General features: G+C 38.9%; 14 protein-coding genes across 14 annotated transcripts; 9 read left to right on the forward strand and 5 right to left on the reverse strand.

Moving 5' to 3' along the window:
• Positions 1-733: 733 nt before the first annotated feature.
• On the forward strand, positions 734-1,663 carry kin17 (KIN-like protein; the record flags this gene model as incomplete). The annotated part of the gene is made up of 1 exon (XM_056181399.1): positions 734-1,663. One exon carries the CDS (start codon positions 734-736, stop codon positions 1,661-1,663), a length of 930 nt encoding a protein of 309 aa, XP_056038223.1.
• A 323-nt stretch (positions 1,664-1,986) lies between these two features.
• On the forward strand, positions 1,987-2,781 carry der1 (Hrd1 ubiquitin ligase complex (derlin) Der1/Dfm1; the record flags this gene model as incomplete). The annotated part of the gene is made up of 3 exons (XM_056181400.1): positions 1,987-2,224; positions 2,287-2,381; positions 2,440-2,781. 3 exons carry the CDS (start codon positions 1,987-1,989, stop codon positions 2,779-2,781), a joined length of 675 nt encoding a protein of 224 aa, XP_056038230.1.
• A 358-nt stretch (positions 2,782-3,139) lies between these two features.
• On the forward strand, positions 3,140-4,780 carry tmf1 (Golgi coiled-coil protein Tmf1; the record flags this gene model as incomplete). Its single annotated transcript, XM_056181401.1, has 1 exon — positions 3,140-4,780. The coding sequence occupies one exon, from the start codon at positions 3,140-3,142 to the stop codon at positions 4,778-4,780; it is 1,641 nt and encodes a 546-aa protein (XP_056038229.1).
• A 271-nt stretch (positions 4,781-5,051) lies between these two features.
• On the reverse strand, positions 5,052-5,591 carry pmt3 (ubiquitin-like protein modifier SUMO; the record flags this gene model as incomplete). Its single annotated transcript, XM_056181402.1, has 3 exons — positions 5,052-5,114; positions 5,163-5,312; positions 5,463-5,591. 3 exons carry the CDS (start codon positions 5,589-5,591, stop codon positions 5,052-5,054), a joined length of 342 nt encoding a protein of 113 aa, XP_056038132.1.
• Positions 5,592-6,216: 625 nt separating this feature from the next.
• On the forward strand, positions 6,217-7,395 carry slu7 (splicing factor Slu7; the record flags this gene model as incomplete). Its single annotated transcript, XM_056181403.1, has 1 exon — positions 6,217-7,395. The coding sequence occupies one exon, from the start codon at positions 6,217-6,219 to the stop codon at positions 7,393-7,395; it is 1,179 nt and encodes a 392-aa protein (XP_056038133.1).
• A 184-nt stretch (positions 7,396-7,579) lies between these two features.
• SOMG_02612 (RNA-binding protein, involved in ribosome biogenesis) lies at positions 7,580-8,296 on the forward strand (the record flags this gene model as incomplete). The annotated part of the gene is made up of 1 exon (XM_056181404.1): positions 7,580-8,296. One exon carries the CDS (start codon positions 7,580-7,582, stop codon positions 8,294-8,296), a length of 717 nt encoding a protein of 238 aa, XP_056038130.1.
• A 522-nt stretch (positions 8,297-8,818) lies between these two features.
• Positions 8,819-9,301, forward strand: rpl2101 (60S ribosomal protein L21; the record flags this gene model as incomplete). Its single annotated transcript, XM_056181405.1, has 1 exon — positions 8,819-9,301. The coding sequence occupies one exon, from the start codon at positions 8,819-8,821 to the stop codon at positions 9,299-9,301; it is 483 nt and encodes a 160-aa protein (XP_056038131.1).
• Positions 9,302-10,182: 881 nt separating this feature from the next.
• Positions 10,183-11,313, forward strand: cox10 (protoheme IX farnesyltransferase; the record flags this gene model as incomplete). Its single annotated transcript, XM_056181406.1, has 1 exon — positions 10,183-11,313. The coding sequence occupies one exon, from the start codon at positions 10,183-10,185 to the stop codon at positions 11,311-11,313; it is 1,131 nt and encodes a 376-aa protein (XP_056038128.1).
• A 368-nt stretch (positions 11,314-11,681) lies between these two features.
• Positions 11,682-12,749, reverse strand: csr103 (sec14 cytosolic factor family, phospholipid-intermembrane transfer protein Csr103; the record flags this gene model as incomplete). The annotated part of the gene is made up of 1 exon (XM_056181407.1): positions 11,682-12,749. The coding sequence occupies one exon, from the start codon at positions 12,747-12,749 to the stop codon at positions 11,682-11,684; it is 1,068 nt and encodes a 355-aa protein (XP_056038129.1).
• A 1,642-nt stretch (positions 12,750-14,391) lies between these two features.
• On the forward strand, positions 14,392-15,060 carry pnc1 (nicotinamidase Pnc1; the record flags this gene model as incomplete). The annotated part of the gene is made up of 1 exon (XM_056181408.1): positions 14,392-15,060. One exon carries the CDS (start codon positions 14,392-14,394, stop codon positions 15,058-15,060), a length of 669 nt encoding a protein of 222 aa, XP_056038127.1.
• A 61-nt stretch (positions 15,061-15,121) lies between these two features.
• On the reverse strand, positions 15,122-16,558 carry SOMG_02618 (arrestin, implicated in vesicle-mediated transport, meiosis specific; the record flags this gene model as incomplete). The annotated part of the gene is made up of 3 exons (XM_056181409.1): positions 15,122-15,338; positions 15,425-15,997; positions 16,047-16,558. The coding sequence occupies 3 exons, from the start codon at positions 16,556-16,558 to the stop codon at positions 15,122-15,124; spliced, it is 1,302 nt and encodes a 433-aa protein (XP_056038134.1).
• A 428-nt stretch (positions 16,559-16,986) lies between these two features.
• Positions 16,987-19,681, reverse strand: ppk29 (Ark1/Prk1 family protein kinase Ppk29; the record flags this gene model as incomplete). The annotated part of the gene is made up of 3 exons (XM_056181410.1): positions 16,987-19,326; positions 19,386-19,519; positions 19,579-19,681. The coding sequence occupies 3 exons, from the start codon at positions 19,679-19,681 to the stop codon at positions 16,987-16,989; spliced, it is 2,577 nt and encodes an 858-aa protein (XP_056038135.1).
• A 25-nt stretch (positions 19,682-19,706) lies between these two features.
• Positions 19,707-19,936, reverse strand: SOMG_02620 (uncharacterized protein; the record flags this gene model as incomplete). The annotated part of the gene is made up of 2 exons (XM_056181411.1): positions 19,707-19,769; positions 19,817-19,936. The coding sequence occupies 2 exons, from the start codon at positions 19,934-19,936 to the stop codon at positions 19,707-19,709; spliced, it is 183 nt and encodes a 60-aa protein (XP_056038499.1).
• Positions 19,937-20,809: 873 nt separating this feature from the next.
• Positions 20,810-22,592, forward strand: pim1 (RCC1 family Ran GEF; the record flags this gene model as incomplete). Its single annotated transcript, XM_056181412.1, has 2 exons — positions 20,810-21,409; positions 21,540-22,592. The coding sequence occupies 2 exons, from the start codon at positions 20,810-20,812 to the stop codon at positions 22,590-22,592; spliced, it is 1,653 nt and encodes a 550-aa protein (XP_056038498.1).
• Positions 22,593-22,594: the final 2 nt, after the last annotated feature.

A 22,594-nucleotide genomic window follows, 5' to 3' on the forward strand; every position in this document is an offset into this window, starting at 1 on the left:
GAGCAAAAACGTTATAGGAAGGATGCAAACTTGTATCTAAGAGATAAAAAACCGAATTCATCCACTAGACCTTTGAGACATTACCAGCTATAGTAACTCTCAAAAGGAATTTAATCAAAGGCTCAATTAAATGGCAAAGCTCAATAAAGTAATCGACTAGTTCAACAATATACTTTTGCCCAGCTATTGGGTATAGAAGTAAGAACAAAACTGTTCGTTCGTTTATAAAGCAATCTGCTTATGTAATTTCCAAAATAAGTTTTAACCAGGAAATCAAAGAAAACAGAGAGTCGGGCAACGATTTTGGTGTGTAAATCAGATGAATATAGAAAAAGTGCAGGTGCTATGACTGACAAGCCGAAAAACTAAAGCACACGATTTAAATAATAGAAGTAAATACTAGTAGTTAAAAATGTCGGGGATCTTGTAATGCAACGCTGGTTTTAGATAAATGCACTTCGTTGGTGAGAAAAATCAACTTCTCGAATTCCAAGCACATTAGTTACCACTTGCCATTCTTCTCACTTGTGACAACAAGGAGTAATTTGGCTATTCATAAATACTTTAGGGATTTGAAAACGCATAAAAAAAATTTAGTGGGCTTTTTTTAACAGAATAAAGCCGACAATTAAGGATTCTTTGTTTTATACGCTCAAGAAGTTGTTTTGCCAGTAATTGATTTACAACAAGGTTCATCATTAAAATCTAAGTATTTAAAGCCTTAAAAACTATCATGGGACGAGCTGAAGCTGGTACTCCAAAGGCCATATCAAACGCTTTAAAGAGCAAAGGATTGCAGCGTTTACGCTGGTATTGTACTGCTTGCCAGAAACAAATGAGAGATGAAAATGGATTCAAATGCCATACGCAAAGTGAAGGACATATCCGAAGAATGTCTCTCATTGCTGAGAATCCTGGTAAACACATCCAAGATTTTTCCAATCAATTTTTGCAGGATTTCGTTTCGCTCCTTCGAACGGCTCACGGGGAAAAGAAAGTTCAATTTAATAAATTTTATCAAGAATACATTCGAGATAAGAATCACGTGCATATGAACGCGACTCGCTGGCATACTCTGTCAGAGTTCTGCAAGTTTTTGGGCCGGCAGAGCATTTGCCGTGTGGAAGAAACGGAAAAGGGCTTTTTTATTTCTTACATTGATAAGAACCCTGAATCCCTTCGTCGATCTGAAGCGAACCGTAAAAGAGAACTCCAAGAAAAATCAGAGGGAGAGACTCATTTACGGTTACTAAATGAACAAATTCAAAGAGCAAAGGAAGCTTACACTAGGCAACATGAAGAAGAAGAGAAGCAGCCCGTAAGTCATGAACTACAGCGACCTGAAAATCAAGGCGTTCATTTGCAGTTGTCTTCAACTCATCCATCGACGAATGAAAAGCCCTCTTTAAGCAGTGGCTCCTCTTCTGTTGCTCCCAATTTAAAGGCTCCTACAATTCCATCGTCTAAACCACTCTTTTCAGTGCCTTCTAAGCCAAGGTCGAAGAACGTGTTTGCTACGTTGAACAAATTTCAAAAAAAGACACCAGAGTCACCTGAAAATACTCCCAAAAAAGATAACAATTCCAAACGTCCTCGTTCAGCAATGGAGGAAATTATCATGCAAGAGACTGCACGAGAGAAGCGAAAACATGTGTCTACCTAGGGCTTTAAATTGTTCGTTGTTTGCAAGTGGTGCTTGGGATTCATATTTATTCTTTAACTTAATGTATAGTAGTTACTGAGTGTTGTAATGATAATTTATGTTAGTATATTGGTTAGAAAAATCGAGTATAATGTTCTGTATGACATGTGTAATGTGGAGTATTAGAAGGAAAGAGAATTGTTTGTGTTTTAGTTATGAAAGAGATCGATTGATTAATAGTATTTGAATTTTTCGTAATAAATTGTATCCATCGACTGCTTGTAACTCAGATGATAACCAAGTTCAACGAACGCTCTATTTACTCGTGAACCAACAATTCAAAAATGGCATCCGAATTTACAAATCAGGTCCAACAGCTTCTAGAAAGAATCCCTCCAGTGACCAGATATGGAATGTATACCATGTCTACAATTACAGTGCTGTATTTGTGTCAACTTTTATCACCGCATACATATGTTTTAGACTTCGATTCTGTATTTAAGAAGCGTGAGGTTTATAGACTCATCAGTAACTTTTTCTTTATCGGAAGCGGGCTTAGTTTTATTTTTAATTTGTTTTTCTGTACGTTTACCAGCTCCCTGGGATTATTTTTTTGAATTTGTTGCTAACGGGGATTACTTTAGTTTACCAGCATGGATCGTTTCTTGAAAGCCATGTACATCAAAGAAATACAAAGAGCTACTTGTACTATTTATTAAAAATAGTTCTCGTCATAGACGTAAGCATATGACAGAGTCAGTCTGCTGTTTAGCATCTTACTAACATCTTTAATTAAGGTATTTAGCTTGTTTTCTGGAATAGGTTCAGCTCTCTTCTCTTCTCTTTCTTGTGCGATGGCATATACATGGTCTTTGTACAATGCCCATCAGAAAGTGCAAGTGTTTTTCTTATTCCAGCTTCCAGGAAAATATTTGCCCTATTCCTTACTTGGTATGAGCTTTTTAATGGGCGGCCCAGCTGCCTTAATTGAATCTGGGTTTGGTTTGCTAGCTGGTTTCCTTGTTTCTAAGCTAGATTCTCATCAACCATTTACAGGGTTTTCTTCTTTTGCGCCCAGTTCTACAGTTAAGAAATCTTCAGCTGCTTTTAAGGGTCGTGGACAGAGACTCGGAAGCTGAAAAAGAGCTTATAAAAGAGCCACATGCCGCCGTTTAACATATAATGAAAACGAACCAATGTATTTGTGATGCTGATGAATATTAATTTACCAACCTTTAATGCTATAGAGCACTTCCGGTAATAGTTTTAAAAATCTCAACTACGCTGTAGGGTTTTGAGACTATTTACGAATCTAGTTAGTCAATGCAGTAAACACCTGAAATTAGTAAAAAGGTATTATTCTTAAAAGATATTAAATATAATGTTTAAATATGTAGTTGCTTTGGTTGCCAATTCCAACGAGTTCTCGTTGTTGACAAGGAACCTTTCATTCTTTTTCCTAGAGCCAATTGAGGTCTCCCAAGACTAAATTCCATTATGGAAGGCTCAAGATGGGGAGATTTTTTCAAAAAGACATTGACAAACGTCGAATCAAGTCTTGACAAAGTCTTAGAAGTACCAAGTCATGAAGGAGGAAGTCCTAATGCACCAAAATCAAAGGACGATGTTATTCGGAAGTTGGTTGAAGAGGGACAAGCTCTATCCAAACATGAATTAAAGTTGAGTAATACAGTAAAAACTTTAAGGAAAAATTTGGATGAAACCGAATCCAAATTGAAGAAACTGGAAGACGGAAAGCCAACAGAGAAGTCCAGTACAACTGACAATTCGGAAATAAGCGTTCAAGAACGGCTGGAATCTGTAAAAAAAGATTATGAAAATCGAATTACTCTTCTTGAAAAAGAAAATGAGTTACTAAAGCGAAAGGTTGAAGAAGCTACAGTCGATAGTATGGAAGTTGTTCGTTTGACTCGTCAAGTTGAGACGTTATCGACTCAACAGTCTATTCAAAAAAACCAATGGCTTCGTTCTGAAGAGAAACTCAAAGCTGAAATAGCACATTTGAGTGGACAATGTCGTATATTCACTCAGCATACTCAAGTCGCTCAGGAAAATTATAAAGCTGCCAGTAATATGGTTTCTGAGTTTACACAGAGAGAAGAAGATTACAAAAAACAATTGGAATCCCAAAAGGACGAAATCGAAAAGTTATTGAAGTTTAATACTGATATTCGACAAGAATATCATGCAAAAACTCAACTATTACAAGAACCATTAGAATCCAATGCAGTTGCAGCACTCGCTAAGACATTCCCGAATACAATTGATACCCTTGATACAAAAAATGTCAATGACAATGTTGAATTTTATGCTAACAATAATGATGATAATGAACATACTCCTACGAATGCCTCTAAACCCAATTTGGCAAATAACATAAATGCCATCGATAAGTATGAGCAGAATGTTGATTCCGGTTCAGATATGCATACAAGCTCATCAAGCTCAAATCGACCACCGCCCTTAAAGCTGAAGGGGGAGAACTACAATGAAGAAAACGGGGTGTACTCAGAAGATGACTTTAGTCAAGATTCAGAAGTTACCAAGCAAGAAGTTTTGGAAAATTACTTGAATACGCTTGCGATTTCACCCACAGAACCAAAAGCACCTCGACTGCCGCGGACAGCGTCAGAAGGGAAGAGAATGGGAAGACAGACCTCATCAAGGTTTACTTCCATGAATAGCATGGTTATGTCTCCTATGTCAGCCTCACATGACTTTGATACTTTATCTTCTCTTTCGTATACGCCAAGTACTGCTGAAAAACCGATTAGCAACACTGGTCCAGATATGAGTCTTCTGGAACAACTATCGTCAACGATTCGCCGCTTAGAGGCGGAATTACAGACTACGAAACAGCAGGTTGTACAGCTTATAAATCAACGCGACCAAGCGCGTCAAGAAATAGTAAATTCGTATGTGGATAAAGAAACGAAAGATACCTCAGAACGAGAACTTACTGAGCTACGTGAGCAATACAGCATTCTTCAAAAACAGCACACAGAAGCCCAAAGTATTTTAAGGAAACGAGGCGACCGTGTCTTTGAACTCGAATTAGATATAAAAGAGATGCGCCAGCTTTACCAAAGTCAAATCGATCTCTTGGCCAGAAATTGAACCAATGCATATATTTGCAAAAAGAATTCGTACTTATTAATTTGCAAGTATAATTCATATTGTGGTTGAAACAAAAATGTAAAGAATCTAAAATCGTCATTTTATTAAACAATTCTTCCTTAGAGCATGGGTGCATTATCATATATGACCTTGCGAAACCCAGATCAATGCACCGTAGTATGTAAAAAGGCCGGATCATCTCATCCCAGTTATTTATATTTTCGTCACGACCAAGCAAAGGTTATGATCAGTGCTGCTTCGGTGTTTCGACTTAGTTGCTGCCACCAAGTTGTTCAAGAACTGCTTCAATTTGGTCACCATCTTCCATATCAAGCTGTAGAATGTTAGACTCATAATCAAAAGCTATACCGTTTTTGCATACCTCCGCTGGAGTTTGATCAGGTCGAATCCGCTCACCATCAACCAAGAAACGCAAACTGTTCATGGTTTTACCTTGACGAGCACAATAAATTTTCATAAGTTTACTAAACTCTGTGGTTTTCTTAATTTTAAAAAACACCTCATTGTTGTCCTACACCGATAAATGAGTTAGCGTCCATTATTATGTTCGTTTGACTTTAAGAATTTTAAAACAAGGCTAAAATAATCACCACAGAGGTGTATGCGTTCTTCACGAAAGAAACATAGTAGCTCATCTCTGTATATTCAATATTTCTCTTACCTGTCCTACAACCTTGAGGTTAATGTGTTCGGTCGATGGTTTCACATCTTGTTGAGAAGGCTCGCCGCCAGCGGGAGTAATTACTCCATTATCAATACCAGATACATTCGAGGATGGTGAATCGGACATCTTGTGAACCCTTTGCTTTTTTCCAAGTGAAAAGGACGACGAGGGTTTATATTGGACAAAGGTTTTTACGGTGTCTACAGTATTTCATCCGCGTTTTTGCCTCGCTTCAAGCGCGGTCGATAACCCATGCTACATATCCTTATATATATTTTATGTAGTCGTAAAGCGACCTAATTGTGTTTAACGAATATTTGCGTGTGCTCTTTTAGGACAGGCCTGGGGCGTATTTTGAAGTGAATTAAGAATACTTGATTTGTCTAATTTCTTAGTCTTTTTTTTATTTTTCTTATGGATCAAATTCTATTAGATAAAACCTTTTCGACCTGCGTTGTATCAGGCAAGAACGTATAGTGCCACTAGTATAATGTGTTATATGTAAGGTATTTAGTACCTAGCAAAAGCATACACCAAAAGTTAAAAAGGAAAGTCGGGCCATTGAGGGATACAATCGCTTTCGTTTGTAATTTTTTTATTAATATCTTACTGATTCGTAAAGAGTTTCAAAGTGATACAACGTTCAAGCACTTATATGTTCATTGAGCAAACAGGATTGCCTGACTAATTAGACTGGAAACGAATCATTACGAAGCAGGTACCCATTACTTAATTTATTTAGACATTCATCATGTCTTATATGAACAACACATTTCAATCCAATTATGATTATTCGAATGATAATAATTTTATGTCGACCGACATTGGACCTTCCATGCGGGAGTTAAAGGTACAAAACCGACGCAGTAGGCCAATGGATAATCCAGGTGCAGACAATCCATATATACCCAAATTCATTTCGACAGCTCCATGGTATGCGCAAGACGAACAAGCTGTAGAAAGGTTGGCACATCAACGTCTAGGAAAGAAAGAACCACCTAGTGGTGGACGTTCTTCTGTCGAGGAATCGTGGTACGTCCGTGGTAAAAGAGCTGGACCTGCTGCGACTAAATACAGGAAAGGCGCCTGTGAGAACTGTGGTGCCATGAGTCACAAACTTAAAGATTGCATGGAGCGACCACGGAAGCGCGGTGCCCGGTGGACTGGAAAAGACATTAAAGCAGACGAACTTATTCAAGACGTTGATGTCAGCTGGGACGCCAAACGTGACCGATGGAATGGTTTTGACGCTAGTGATTATAAAAAGGTGATTGACCGATATGAAAAGATCGACGCTTTACAAAAGAAACACAACACTACAGAAAATCAAACGGAAGAGATTAGTGAATCCGGAAAAAATACACCTTCATCTACAAAAGAGGAAGAATCCAATGGTGGAACAAACTCTGGCGTAACAACTCCGAGTTTGCGTATGCGTGAAGATGTAGTTGGTTATTTACGTACCGACAATAAAGGTCTTCAGTACGAACCTAAATCGAGGTCTATGCGCGACACCACTGGGTCTCATCTATTAAGCGATTCCATAAATGGATCTGGTTTCACGAAAGCTTCCGGAGGAGATAAGGACGACTTTGAAAAACTGCAGACGTTTGCATGGGAAGCTGAAAAAGGTGGCAATCATATGCATGTAGTGGCCAATCCAACAGCCGGTGAGATGGAGTATCGAAAGAATCGCCAGTCGAAAGCTGCTAATCAAAAACAAATTGAACAAAGTATTCTGGAAAAATATGGAGATGGTACGGCAAAGAGGAAACGGCCGGCAGGACCGTCTTTTCCATCCAACGGTTCGTTGGATTCTATTTCTAATCGACAGGCCGCCTCGAAAGAGGATGATGCCTCCCAACCAGGTTTAAAGAGAGAGAAACCAACCAGCGCAGAGAACGTTACTATCCTCGAAGATGATTTGTAAAATACATGACTCTTCAATTAAAAAGCAAAACTTAATTTACTTTTAGCATTCTTATTCTATAGTTTTTTGTTTTTCGTTTTGCATGGTTGCTCTTTATCTCGTTATTGTGCTTAGCGAGAATTAACACACTGAAATTGGACTAGGTCAATTTGAAAATAAGAGAAACTGATTTTTTACAGGAACCATGTCAACAAAAGTACCTAAAAAGAAGTTAAAATCTTTAGAGTATCGATCAAAAAAGTTTTCCAAAAAATCAAAAACACTCGAAGATCATGAAAAAGAGGTAGAAGATCGTGCTCGTGCTCAAGAGCAAAAATTGAACAAGAAAGCCCAAGATGAAGAGGCACCTAAGGTCTCTGAAGCCAAGACGAACGAAAAGGATAAGAAAGAGAAGAAGCGTTCATTAGAAGAAGAGTCGGAGTCGACCAAAGAAAAACCCAAAAAGCAAAAATCAGACAAGAAGGAAAAGCGGGTTATTTTGTTTGTTGGTAATCTGCCAAAGGACTCGGACGTAGAAACATTGCAAGAACATTTTAAACGAGCTGGACAGATGCCTCGAGTACGAATTCCTACAGAGAAGGGAACAGGTCGACAACGGGGTTATGCATTCGTGGAATTTATTAATCCTCATCACGAAGTAGCATCCAAGGCCCTAAAGTTTCACCACACAATGTATAAAGATCGAAAGATTAACATTGAATTGACTGCTGGTGGAGGAGGAAAAACTGAGTCTCGGATGAATAAAATAAAGGAGAAAAATAAAAAATGGACTGAAGAACGCAGGGAGCGTGTTGCCAACGAAGAGAAGAAGGCAAGGGAAGTTAGAGGTTCTAAAGATGCCATCGTTCAAGAAGGTGTGCAGACCGGTATTCATCCTGATCGTTTACACATGTTAAAGTAAAAACTCTGCAAACTAACAAGAAATGAAAGGGAATCCTTTTGTAATGGAATTTTAATCATGGAATTGGAAATTTAGTGTATAATCTAATGTAAAGGATACGGTGGTTCTGGTTACAATTTAATTTGTTTATTTTTTAAAGTTCAAGATTTTGTTTCAGTAATTCATTCATTTAGCTTCCTATCCTGTAAATCAGTCTTCAGTTTTCATTGCTATAAGTTGTACCCTTACGAGTGATTTGCTATAATATAATATCTTATTCTATTGTAAAGGTATTATTATAAACCTCTCGGCCCTTGGAAGAAGAAACGAAAAAATTTCACATGAAGAGAAAAATATTATTTTTCAAAAATATAAAACTTTTTTCTAATGGTTTTGTTTTTATTTTTCAAGTCTATTTGGGCAACATGCTATTTTCGCACACAAAACTTTGGTTTGGTTCGTGACTGCTTTTTTGGTACCAAACATTTCCGGTAGACAAGGTGGAAATTACCAACCCATAATTTTCCTCCAACAGGACGCAACATGCCTCACTCATTCGGTCTCAGAGCTCGTACCCGTTACACTTTCCAACGTGGATTCAGAGAGCATGGTCAAATTCGTTTGTCCACCTACTTGAAGACCTACAAGGTTGGTGACATTGTCGACATTAAAGCAAATGGTGCCGTCCAAAAGGGTATGCCTCACAAGTACTACCATGGTAAGACCGGTATCGTTTACAACGTTACTCAATCTTCCGTCGGTGTCTTGATCTACAAGATTGTTGGCAACCGTTACATGGAGAAGCGCGTCAACGTCCGTATTGAGCACGTTAAGCACTCTAAGTGCCGTCAAGATTTCTTGAACCGTGTCAAGCTCAACGAGCAAAAGCGTAAGGAGGCTAAGACTGAAGGTAAGACTGTCCAACTCCGTCGTCAACCTACTCCTCCCGTCAAGGCCCACTTTGTTGCTACTGAGCAAAACAAGCCCATCACTCTTCACCCTGCTCCTTATGATACTTTCATCTAATCAGGACGGCTTTATTTGTTGTAGGAGAATGGTTTAAAAAATTTTTGCTTAACATTATGCTCAAAAGTGAGTGACTTGTAAGAATTTGTAGAGGCAACATACAGTAAGCAAAGACTCAGTAAAGTTGTTGCTTGTAGAGTAACGTGGTAAGCAAGGGACGCATAAACCCATTGTGTTTGTTTTTCCACGTCAGTGAAGTCGATCAAAATGAGCCAGTTTGAAAACATCTGCAATGATGGAAAGGATGCATGAGCCTTTGGTTCGCAATTGAAACAAATACGTGCTTTGTGAAGCCTTTGAATTTAGGTGAATGGCAAACTTTATACTTTTCATGGTAAATAGGTCGAGTACTGGAATGCCGGAGACAATGAAACTTGGGTCGTCTACATCAAACGTATCATGAATTTCTTAGTTGTTCACTTATTATGTTGCGTGTAATAGCTTCAAGTAGTTGTATACGGTGAGCATAACATCCATTTTCAAATCCGCCAAACATAGTTTGTTGCATTAGTTCCTAAAAGAAATTCGTAAATCTATAAATTAAATCTTGCTAATCTTTCTTAAGCTTCAGGTATCTCTTCTTCCTTTTAAGCAACTTGTTTTTAGAAATATAGATTTGGCAAATGGGTGCTTAAAAAATTCATCTACTACTCAGAATAATAATTCCCTCTTTCAGGTTTCTTAAATTTTCAGAATAATTATGGAATTATCACCTCTTCAACTGCTGCTGCAGATTTACTTTCAGTTAGCTACCAAATCTCCCTCATTTCTCCATCTACTAAACACCTTTACTTTTCAACATTCTCCAACTGCTATGAGGTAGGAGACAAACCGCATAAATTGGATTTATTTAAAAAGAAAATTGAATCTTTTTTGTATTTATGTTGAATTCATTCAGCCATTGGCCGTACAAATCATGCTTTTCTGCGCGGTCGAGCTGGAGAAGGTTCTTTAGTCAAAATGTAGTCCCTATAAGACCTTTAAGCCGATCTTTTTTCTTTAAAAAGAATTATAGATACAATTCTGTACCCTTTTCTCCTCCGAGCTCACCTGATCCCCAAGTTCTGAACTTTTTACAGAAGCGTATTCAATCGGCTCCTCGCTTCCCCAAGCCAAGTGCTCTGCTAGAACTTGGAAAACCAAGACTAACTATTTTGGTTGTTTTAACAACTATGTCTTCTTATGCCTTGGCTCCATATCCCGGTCTTTCCTTCGGTACTCTTGTGTGGTTAACTATGGGTACTGCTCTTTGCAGTGTAAGTGCGAACGCGTTTAACCAGTGTATGGAGCCAACTCTTGACTGTCAGATGGCACGTACCCGGGGGCGTCCAATACCTCGTGGTGCTGTCCGTCCTGAATATGGCTGGTTGTTTGCTTCTACCACAGGAATATTGGGGTCTTCGATGTCTTTTCTTGTAAATCCAACAGTCGGTTGGCTAGGTTTGGCGAATATAGTACTCTATATGGGGGTCTATACACCTTTAAAGCGTATTTCAATCCTCAATACATGGGTCGGATCAATTGTAGGTGCGTTGCCTCCGTTAATGGGGTGGGCAGCTTGCTCTGGGGGTGATCTTTCCCATGCTGGTGCATTCTTTACAGCCGCTATTCTCTTTGCTTGGCAATTTCCACACTTCAATGCCTTTTCTACTATGGTTGCTGATGATTATAAGCGGTGTGGTTACCAAATGGCATCGTGGAAAAGACCTGCGTTGAATGCTCGAGTTGCTTTACGTTATTCTTTGCTGTTTCTTCCATTAAGTTACGGATTTGTTTGGTCTGGAATCGTCAATCCTTCCTATATGGTCGGTGCTTCAGCAGCCAATCTATATTTAATTGCAAAAGCTTGGCAATTTTACAGAAACCCTTATAAAACGAATGCCCGATCATTATTTTTTGCAAGTTTGCTACATCTACCTTTAATTTTTATCTTAACTTTAGGAAGCCACATGTTTAAAGTATGGAAAGACTCTGAAAGGATAGAACCCGACAACTCATCATCTGGTGATTAAATACCACTCATTTTCATCCATGATTAAAAAAGAAAGCTATAATGTTGTATATCTCCTCTTTGTTATCAATTTTACAGTAATAAAATTTCTTAAACCAGCATGCTCGTTTACCTTGGGTTTTTTTTGTTTGCTTTGGGTATAAATAGAAAATAAGTGCATTATTTGAAATCAAATCGCTGGCGGAACTGGTTGTACGGAAAGATAATATGCAAGATTTCCTTTTTCACAATTCTTAGTAATACATTTGTAGAAGCTTTAAGTAGGATGTAAGAAGGCACACGAATGTTCGTCGGCGAGGGAATCCAAAAGGATATGGACTTTAAAAAGAGCTGGTATAGCCGAATAGATGGAGGGAATTGGTAGCAATCTTAAACCTTTGACCAGTCGACTTTACCCTTAGGATCAATGAGACCAAGTCGCTGATAAATGTTGGGAGGACGGAGGGAGAGACCCTCACGCCAAAGTTGCTTGCACTTTGACTTGACTTGCATACGTTTTTCTTCAAGATCTTTCTCGTTGGGCTTGCCTGAAGAGTAAAGCCATTCTCTTGTAAGGCTGATAAACTCTTTAGAAGCTTCGATGTATTTTGCATCCAAAGCGGCAAGCTGCTCTTTGCTGCCAGTACCAGCAGGCTCTGGTGGTGCATTATCGTAAATTTTTGTTTCATCAAATTGGCCTTGCATAGAATGCGGAATATATTTATTGTCAAGGTAATCTTTGACTTGATAGGGCTTACAGAAAACAATTTTTTTGCGCACTTCTGGGTCTAAAAAGTACTTGCCAATACTCCAAACGCCCTCAAACAATGCCATTCGAAAACCAGAACCGACAACCAAAGCCTGACCCAAAATTTCTGGATAATAGTTTTGAAAGGTCTCAGCGAAAACCTTGGCAAATTCCAAGTCGATGTTTTTCCTAGAGAAATAGGTTAAGTCGACTAAGCCCAAAACGCCTTTGGAAGGATTTTGTTCAGAGTCCAAAAATAAGCGAGCGTTTTCCATGGCATAAAGGATAAGAGCCTTCAGTTCGTCCATGTTTTTTGCGTCTTTAGGAGGAATGAAGTTGTGAAGGTTTAAGAAAACGATTGGCCGTCCAGATCTATCTTGACCCCAAATAAAGTACATGGAAGCTTTGACATAGTCTTGATTTAATTCTTTTTCACCGCGCAACATAACGCCACGTAAATCGACTTGATGTCTCCAACGAATAGCATTGGTTAGCATACTGGCAGCATCGTTGACATTGAACTTCCGGGCTTTTAAGAAACGAAGAAGGGTCAAGTCAAAATCGTCAAAGGCACACTGTTCAAAAAAACTGGTGTACACTTGATCTTCGGATTCGAAAGCAGATTTGAACTCGGGTTGTTCGATTTCTGCGAAAACCTTGGACCAAGTCGTTTGGATAACTTGTCGGTTGTCGCTTGAAACTGCAGCCATATTTGCTAGCAAAATACGATGGTAGTTTTGTTCCACGGAAGAGTATGAACCAAAAACCTAGTAAATAATTCCAATGGTTTTGATTCGCAAAACCGTATAGGAGAGGAAAGAAAGAAAAGGAATGGAAGGATGCTCAAAAAATGAATGTGATTTAAGCGGATTTTTTGGGGGTCGCAAATCTGCTGATTATATTCACAGAAACTATGTCAATCTGCTCAATACTTTTCAAGAGCCTTGTGAATGCCGATTTGTTACACTACAATATACAATATTTATAAAGAAACTGTATTTGGAGGGCTGTTTCCCAAAAAGCGAAATTATGGTAAAGGGAAAACGTTATGAGGGAGGACCCTGGGATGACTTCGCTTTCCTTTTGGTAGGAGTAGCTTCTATCCCCAACGAGTGTGAATAACTCTGAAAATATTTACTTCGAAACGAAGTAACGTAAACAAACATTTTAGTTGGGTAACAAGGCCTTCGCTTAAAGAAAAGCTGTATTTTGATTTATATTTATGTATGTATGTATGTATGTAAATAAACAAATCAGAAAACAAAACAAAAGGCTTGAGGATGTGAATGACAGGAAACTAATGGTTTCAAGATGGAAACTTGTCGAAAAGGACTAGCAGAGCTGGTTCAAGAGTCTAAGAGAAAATTCAAACCTGGGTTCGGTTCATTCTATTCCTGTTTGATAGAAGAAGAAGAAACAGGAGCTAGGCTGAAGGACTGTAGATATTTTTGTTGCTCTCTAATGTAAGCTTGTGAAAGAGTCGCATGACTGTTGGTTTGTAGATTGTAGATTGTAGATTGTCGGTTGTCAATTCTTTCTATGCTTCATTTTTCATTATGGAGTTTGGTCAGCATACGATGGCAATCATATAGGATAGGATTCCATCATACTGGATCATCCAATTCGCGGTTTCCTTCTCGTTCACAACTAGTAATCCAACGAGTGCAAGGAATGAGTCTCCCCTTTCCATGTAGAATCCTTCTATGAAACTTTTCACACCGAGTCTTCAAATTTACACACTTTGAATGATAGATGCAGAAACATCATAACTTTTAGGAACACCTAAGCAAGGCATCCTCTGCCTGCTTTCGAGTCCACAGAAAGGCAAGTCAAGGAGACAATTCTATTGCTTTTACTCGCGGGTCATCCGTTTCTTTTCAGTTACGAATTCTTCTCTTCAGGTTTGCCAGCTTGCTTCTCTCTCCATGAAAAGGATCTTGTTCCTCGTCGACTTTCGCATGAATGACATTCGCCATGCTCTCCAGATCGATCTTTCCATTCGTGAGCTGATTGCACATTGACGCGAATTTTCGTACACAACTGTCAGTGTTTCTTTTTTTTTCGTTTCTGTTCAACCGAACCATCTTGCCATTGATACGTAATCCATACGTCTAGAAATTCTTTAACGTGTCCTTATAAACTGGATCCTTCTCTTACGCTTCTACCAATATTTTACTTTTGATATTTTCTGCTTTCTACCTTGTTTGGTTTGCTTTGTACTACCTTTAGAAAAAAAAAACATTTTTTATTGAATTCGAAAAATCAATTGATATTCTTCAGTCTTGTTGATTGTGGTTTTCTTCAGTTTTTCTTGATTTTATTGAATTGCTTTCATCTTTTTTTAGAAAAATAATGGCTTTCCATCCTGCTCTTATTATCGTAGACGTGCAAAACGATTTTATTACACCAGGCTTCACCGGCCACATTCCTGGTGCTACCAAGATCCTTCCTTTCATCAATCAACTTTTGGACGGAAGTTACAAATGGGACTATATCGTTGCCACAAAAGATTTACATCCTGCTGATCATGTATCGTTTCGTGCCTCGCATGGACCTACTGTGATACCCAAAGGAACCGTCATCGATGTTCATGCTTACGGAAAAACATACAGACAACAATTATGGTCAACTCACTGTGTGAATGGCACTGTAGGCGCCGAATTTCATCCAGACCTGAATATGGACAAGGTAGATTACATCCTTCCAAAAGGAATGGATACCCTTGTAGAGTCCTATTCTGGGTTTTACGATGTTATCGGAAGGGACAATGGTCTAAAGAAAATTCTCGACGACCGTAACATTACTCATGTGTTTGTGGTTGGCGTTGCTGGTGATATATGCGTTCGTGATACAGCTCTTCATGCAAGGGAACATTATAGTACATATGTTATAAATGATGGAATCTTCATGTCTACTGCAGAAGCCGGTCAAATTACCTTGCGTGAGTTTGACGATGCGGGAATCTCAGTAATAAAGATAAATGATCCAATGCTGGAGTCTGTAAAAAATCGTACTAAATGATTCTTGCTTTATATCCTAACAACATATCATCCCTTCAATATAGCTCTTATTTTCTTCCTCTTTAACCGAAAAACACATAGTCGTGTGTACTCACATGCTCCGCCGTTGGGTGAGGTTCGTAAGATACCCGATGGAATTCACTTGGAGGATTTTGTGGCAATACAATAGACTCATCTTCCGAATTGTATATTGCTGCATCCACAAAACTAGCGTCTTGTCCCGCAGGCGGAGCACACGCTGGAATAATTTGGATCGGCATTTTTATGCAATTTAATGTCCTAATAATGTTAATTTCTTTATGCTTCCTTAAATTATTTTTCAAATTCCCTCTTAATTTTTTCTTGTGGAACATTAGCTTGCTTACCTCCATTTAGACCCAACCAAAACTTGTAGTACGTATTCTACCTGAAAGTCTGATCCAACATTTATGGTTACTTCTTTTTGTGGAACCCGAATTTGACATTCCATCGTATGTGTTCCCAGCGTACTAATTTCTTGCCAATTACAGTAGCCGCTCTTTCTTTTGTCGTGGATCTCTTCCTTTTGTACACATATCCAAATTTCTTTACGGATAGAATTACGCTTTTTTACTCGAGATAATGCGTCCGGTTGATCTTTTTTTCCCAATGGTCCTCGAAATATAGTAATACGTTTGAAGAGCGACAGATTCAAATGTTTGATTTCGTAGTCGCCATAATTTTCCATTTTAACATATGCAATAATTGACTCTCCTCCTAGCCATTGCGATCTCGGAAGCCTGACTGTAAGACGGTTTGCAGTATTTTGCTTGCAAAATCCTATTTTTGGTTTTGGTTTGCTGACACACAATAATGGGGGTGATAACAAGAAACTTGATGAAAGCATCTTAGGAAGAACGTTGATCTCTTGACATTCTCTTACCTTTTTTACTTTATCCCCAAATTGGTAAATCGCATTGCTTTTCTGGTTAGTCTTCTTCATTTATCTCAGGCCCGAAAAGTACGTACGCATAAATATAATAGTTTACTTTGAAGTGTGGAGTGCTTTGCCTTCCAGGACCTCCCGCTTGTCCGTAAAGGTCTATTTCAAAAGCTACTGGTATTCCTTGAGTGTGCTGAATAGCAATTGAATAATCGCCTGTTGTGTTCATTGCGTACTCTGCCAATTCGTTTGGAACTGTGTACTTTCGATCCATTATACTCTTTCCTGTACAAAAAAATACCGTTGGATGACCTTGTTTACACTGGCTGATCCCAAGAACCTGAACTTCGATTCGTATGAAATCAACCGATTGCTCTTTGGGTTTTACAGCTAAATGTATGAGTCCTTTCAACTCAGACTCTTGAAAGAATATTGGAGAATCAAATTCAAAAGTCAGTGCCACGTCTGACGACTTCAATTTAGGTGAAGACGTAAGTTCGTAGATGACTTCCTTGGCTGCATAATTCACTGTAGAGCATGAAATTATTGTTTCGTTTTTCTTATGAAAAAATCTCTTGTCTCTTTTTATAACTTTCATTGCATTAAACAGATAGTTTGTTCTGACTAAAACATTGTTTGTTTACTTATTACATATCGTTGAATCTTTATATTCCTAGTGTTTAGGAAAAACAAATGATGTCTGAACAACAAAAAAACAACTATGGTATGTTATCACCCAAGCGTAGTGACCTAAATTTTATCGGAAACACAAAAAAAACTTGGATAATATAAATTATTACTTACCGCATCTTTATTCTATCACCATATGAATGTTGGTAGTCAAGTATATTCAAGATTCCACAGTTTCAATAAACAAATAATAGCATAAATCAGTGATATTACATTTTTAGTACTGAGTGTAGATATTGCATAAAACATAAGCCATCAAGAAAATTCTAAGCATGGTTGTATTAAAATTCAGAAAATCATAGAAGCATACACCAAAATTCGAGCTTTTTGAAAACTTTACCGTTCCTGGTGAGAGGTGCCGGAATGAGAGCTATCCTGTCTGGATAGAGAGCTGAAGTTGTCAAGTTCTATTTCTTTATCAAGATAATTCGGAGGGGCCGTTTGAGAGACATCATTTATAGCACTGGCTCGTCCCGAATTTGAATATGAACGGGTTTTCTGTAGCTCATCATCGAAAATTTTTTTCAAATCATCGTTGTCTTGGATCGAAAATTGTTCAGATTCAATGGGATCCAACAAACTATCTTGATCATTATGTAACATGCTGTTTCCATGCTGTTCAGGGGAAAGTTGTTTCAAGTATGGATTTTTAGTCGAGAACATCGGCGGTTGAAAATCGCGTGAACTCCAATCACTCTTTGCACTGCTTGTCCTTCTAGGTGTTTCAAAAGACGGAATGTCGGACCTTTCTTCAGTGTCAGGCATATTTGGGTTTGATGATGAAGTAGGATTTGATGAGTTCCTTCTCGCTTCCTCAAAAAAGTCGGTCGGAATTGGTTGCTCATTGGTTTGAAATGCTTGCTCAGGATATTCTACTCCTTCGGGATTGATATAAGGGTTTGTTGAAGGCTGGCTTGCATATTTCTGATTAGCAGCGGTTGTTTTCCGACGACGTAAAGAAAAGGATGCCTCGTCAGCCTCGTCATCACCTTCTGTTTTCAAATTAGAGTGAGATGAAGAGTAAGGTAAGCCATGGGACGACGATTTCTTGTGTCGAGATATCCTCTGTGGACCAGTTACTGCTTCGTCGCTAAAGCCCAACGGAGACTTCTGGGTAGCCGAGTCAGAATGGTGAGAAAAGAGTTTTGGAAACTCGTTAGGTGAATTTAAGTGATGAGAATGATCTTGAAATTCTGCTGGTGAATCAGTCTTTTCTGACTTTTGACCATCCGCAGCAAAAGAAGAGGATGACTGATAATTTGGAAAATCATTTTCGACCTTCACATCCTCATCATTTGATTCCGCAGGTTTCAAAAAACTGGCAAACGCATCATCAGCCAACTTGGCAATTTCTACTTCTCGCTTTGAAAGTTCATACGCTTTTTGGGAAGACGTATCCGTCTGGTTCGTAACCTGTGCTTCCAATTCACTGAGCTCTGGATAACGTAAAGCAATGGTATCCTCTAAATCTCCATGGGCAGATTCAGGTACCGATTTCGAACCTGTCTGTGAATAGTCAGTCGGTGTGTAGTGACTAGACGCACCTGTCGTGGAGTGGGAGACAGGAAATGGATTTTTGCTATTGCTTGAAACATAAGAAAGGGGTACGGAATCCGCAGCAACTGGAGTAGTATGAGATATTGGTTGCTGGTTATGGAAACTATAATTCCTTGAAGACCCCAAGTCCATTGGACGATTGATCGGTATATTCTGTTGAAGAGGAGCGGGAGTACGCATTTTTTGAGATGCACCAGACACATTTGCTTGTACAAAGAATGGGTTTGACGCAGGATGAGATGGATAAGTAGGAGGCGTCATAGGAGCAACAGTAGGTCGAGAACTTTGAATATGAGAGGTGGGCATCGGCGCAGACGGAGGAATTTGTTGATTGAAGGCCAATCCTTGGGATTGTCTAGAGAGGGACATTACTTTTCTATTACCCATATCATAAAAGGAAGGATCGTTGCCGGCATAAAAGTCACCAAATGGCAATGGTTTTCCGCGAAGCCGACAAATTTCATACATTAATTGGAAAACGTTAGGACGTAAACAAGGGTTCGGCTGAAGCAAAGCGATAATAATATTCTTTAGGGAATGAGAATAACGAGGAAAAGGAGGAAAAGCATAGGTAGCATTGAGAATGGCATTTGGTCCTTGGGTTTCAAAAGGAGTAGTGTAATAGCAAAGCTTATAAAGTAGCACACCCAAAGCCCACATATCACTTTTTTCATCAATTGCAAGCCCAGCGTAAAGATTAATCATTTCGGGGGCTCGATATTGAAAGGTAGTAAACGTAGCGAGATTCTTTTCCAATGCATGTATTTCAGTAGAGTTTTCTGCGGCATGCATGGGCTCGGTCACACTGCCAAAATCGCAAAGCTTGAAAGAAGAGAAAGAAGAAGTTAGCAGGATATTCTCAACTTTCAAGTCTCGATGGACCAATGGAGGCCGTAAACGATGCATAGCCGCTACACCTTGAGTAACATCTGATATAATCTTCAACACTTCTACTTCTGATAATCGAGTCTGCAAACGCTGATTCATGAAATCAATAAGTCCACCACCAGAACAATATTCCATCAACAAAAGTACTTCATAATCATTCTTCTCTTCGTTTAAAGGAAGAAAAGAAGAGTCGTAATAAGTAACAACGTTGGGATTCGATATAAGCAATTTCTGTTTTTGAGGAGCATACGTTAGTAAATCCGGCAATATGAATTTTTCAATCTGCTTACCATTGTGTCAATTTCCAATTTAATAGAATTTAACGCATGTTCGTCCGCTGCATACATGCGTTTTAAAACTGCTGGAAGAGGAGACCCGTCTGTTTTTGAGGATGTTTGCACAGCATACACATGGGAAAAGCCACCTGAAACAAAGTTAGCATTTTCTTTCATTATAATCCTACGCGAAAAGTTGTCTTTTTACCTTCTGACAAGTACTTTTCGACAGTGATGTCGTATTTTCCGATCACATATTTCGATCCAACCAAAAGCTTGTCTTTAAAGAGAAAACCAGCGGTACCAGACATCCTATTGTTCCTTGCTTTCAGTCTTTCAGTAAGGATGAATTATCGCTGGACACAACCGGAGTGTAAAGCGACCGAAATCTGTTTTGTTCTATTAACCGTTAGTTTCTTTTTCTATGCCTTATTATTTTTACTCACTCTTTCCTCTGTAAATATATAAGATAAAACAACTTGTAATACTAATTTGCAGAGGGTGCGTTTTGTTTGTTCGTCCTTAGTACTTGGTATCTTCAGTAAGCTAGTTCTTCCAGCATACATCAGCAACACAAAGTAGGATAAAAAATCAGCGTTTCTTGTTTTTTTAATCTTCAATTTTGTTTTAAAATGTGATTTTTCACCTTTACATATCGGTTTAGTCCTCTTCTTATAAGGCACCTTATGACTAACCATGCACAACTATGTGAGGTTGAAGTCAATAGCTTTCAAACCTGAAAAACGTATATCAAATATAACAGTCTACGCCGTCTTAAAGCTCTTCCTACGAAGCCAGGAAATCCAAAGTTATCTCCTTTCAGTTACAAGTCCTAACAAAACGTTTGCTAGGTGCATTGGTTTTGAAGTTTCTTCAAAAGACACTTTGACTTTGTTTTATTGAAACACAAAGCAAGAATGAGTACCGTCGAGAAGTCTGACCACTGCAGTTAGAATTCCAATGCTATTTACTACCAAGTGTCAGCAATGTGCGAGGTGAGCTGAACGTAAGAATTTAAATGTTTACTGATCCAATTTACTGTTACAAAGATAAGTAGGCTCTTTTTTTTAGCTTCTTTTGTCATTCCTATTGCTTCTTATTCACTTTTCTATGACAATTTGGTTTGTTTACATTATAGTGCATCACTAAAATACGTTATGCTGATTAGTGAGTCTTAAGCTCTTTTTCATGACTTCATTATTTGGGACAAAACATTTCGACCTAAATCAAAACGAAAAAAAAGCAGTAATTTGTGGATTGCTCATTTTCCTTCTTTAAGCGTATGTATCTTCATCTTTCCTATACAGTCTGGGCATCTAAAATTCCTCTGATTTAGGTTTGCTTTGTTTACGCTGTGGGGTGACAAATTGACATGTTTACTAACATTGGTACACAGAAAATAATCCCTTGAAATTCTTACTGGAGCGAATTACTTCAAAATGTCAGGAACTAGAGTCACTAGAAGGTCACAGAGGCAACAGGAAGCTACGGGGAATGGTATGAATAAGCGCGAGCTGGAAGATCATGAAGCGCCTGTTTCGACCAAACCTTCGAAAAAGCGTGTCAAGGTTTCCAGCGGTCCTAAACCCGTAAGGACTACTGGAAAAAAACTGAACAGTATTCCCTCTCTCTCTACTGAACTGTTAGACGTTTTTGTTTTTGGTACTGGTTCCATGAATGAACTCGGCATGGGTGACTTAGAAGTCGACGTCGCTTATAGACCTCGCCTTAACCCAAATTTACCAAGAGACAAGATTGGTGTCGTTGATTTGGCCGTTGGTGGCATGCACTCAGCTGTACTTTCTCATGATGGTCGCGTTTTCACATGGGGTGTCAACGACGACTTTGCTTTGGGTCGTGCTACAAAGAACCAAACTGACAAAGAAGGAAACACAATTGACAATGATTTATTAGAAGGAACTCCTAATCAGGTTACTGGTGCTATCGAGCGTTTGAAAATCACCAAAGTCTGTTGTAGCGATAATCTTACGGTTGTCGTCACAGAAAATGGCAGCTGCTTCAGTTGGGGTACTTTTCGTGTAAGTTTTTCATAAAAAGTTTGCCCATAACGTTTTTTCTGTGAGACTTGTTCATATTGGTACAAGTCTCCTTGTTCGTTGTGCCTCAACATCACTTCGCTTTGGTATGAAATTTGCTAACAGATTCTAGTGCTCTGATGGTGTTTTAGGGTTCAGCGCATCCACGAAGCGTGCCCCAGAACCTGTTCAAATGCCTCTTCCCGAAGTTGCGCAAGTTGCTGCTGGCACTGATCACATTCTTGCCTTGACAACAACAGGAAAAGTTTATACCTGGGGAAATGGTCAGCAATGTCAACTCGGACGTCGCATGATGGATCGTCGTCGACTTCAAGGCTTAAAACCGGAGCCTCTTGCCCTTAAAAACATAGTGGCCGTTGGTGCCGGGGCTTACCATTCCTTTGCTATAAATAGCAAGGGAAAGGTTTATGCATGGGGTTTAAATATGACAAAACAATGCGGCATTGCCGATGAAGAAGATGAAGAAGAAGGTATTGTTACTAAGCCTACTTTAGTAGAGGCACTGGAACCCTACAAAATAAAAGCTATTACAGGTGGTGAACACCATACCCTTGCACTATTAGAAGATGGACGAGTATTGGCTTGGGGTCGTCATGATCGCCATCAACTTGGTATACCCGATGATGCATTACCTGAATCCCTTACCAAAGACGAAAAGGGCTACAACTATACTGTATCTAACCCTACTATTGTCCCTGGAATCTCGAATGTTGTTCAAATCTGCTGTGGTACCCACCATAGTTTGGCAGTAACCAATGATGGTAAACTCTATTCATGGGGATCATCTGAGAATTATGAAGTTGGACAAGGTGACACTGATGAAGAGATTCAAGTGCCTACACTTGTTCGCTCTAAGGCTATAAAGACGGCTAGTGTCCGTGTCGCAGGTGCTGGTGGTCAATTTTCCGTGGCCGCTGGTGCTCCTACTGAATTGGATACGAAACCTTCTGAAGACGGAGTAAAGACTGAAAACGAAGTAAAATCCGAAGAAAAGAATGTTTCTATTTCCCCAAAGCAAGAAACTGAAGAATCAAAGCCTGTCACTACTGAGTCCACGGAAATGCATATTGACCAGCAACCACCTACTACCGAAGATCAAACAACTATACAGAGTACTGAAGAAAAAAAGGAATTTGCTGAAGAAACCGAATCTACGTCTACTTAATA

The sequence above is a fragment of the Schizosaccharomyces osmophilus genome, chromosome 2, assembly GCF_027921745.1.
Source record: "Schizosaccharomyces osmophilus chromosome 2, complete sequence".
Lineage (NCBI taxonomy): Eukaryota > Fungi > Ascomycota > Schizosaccharomycetes > Schizosaccharomycetales > Schizosaccharomycetaceae > Schizosaccharomyces > Schizosaccharomyces osmophilus.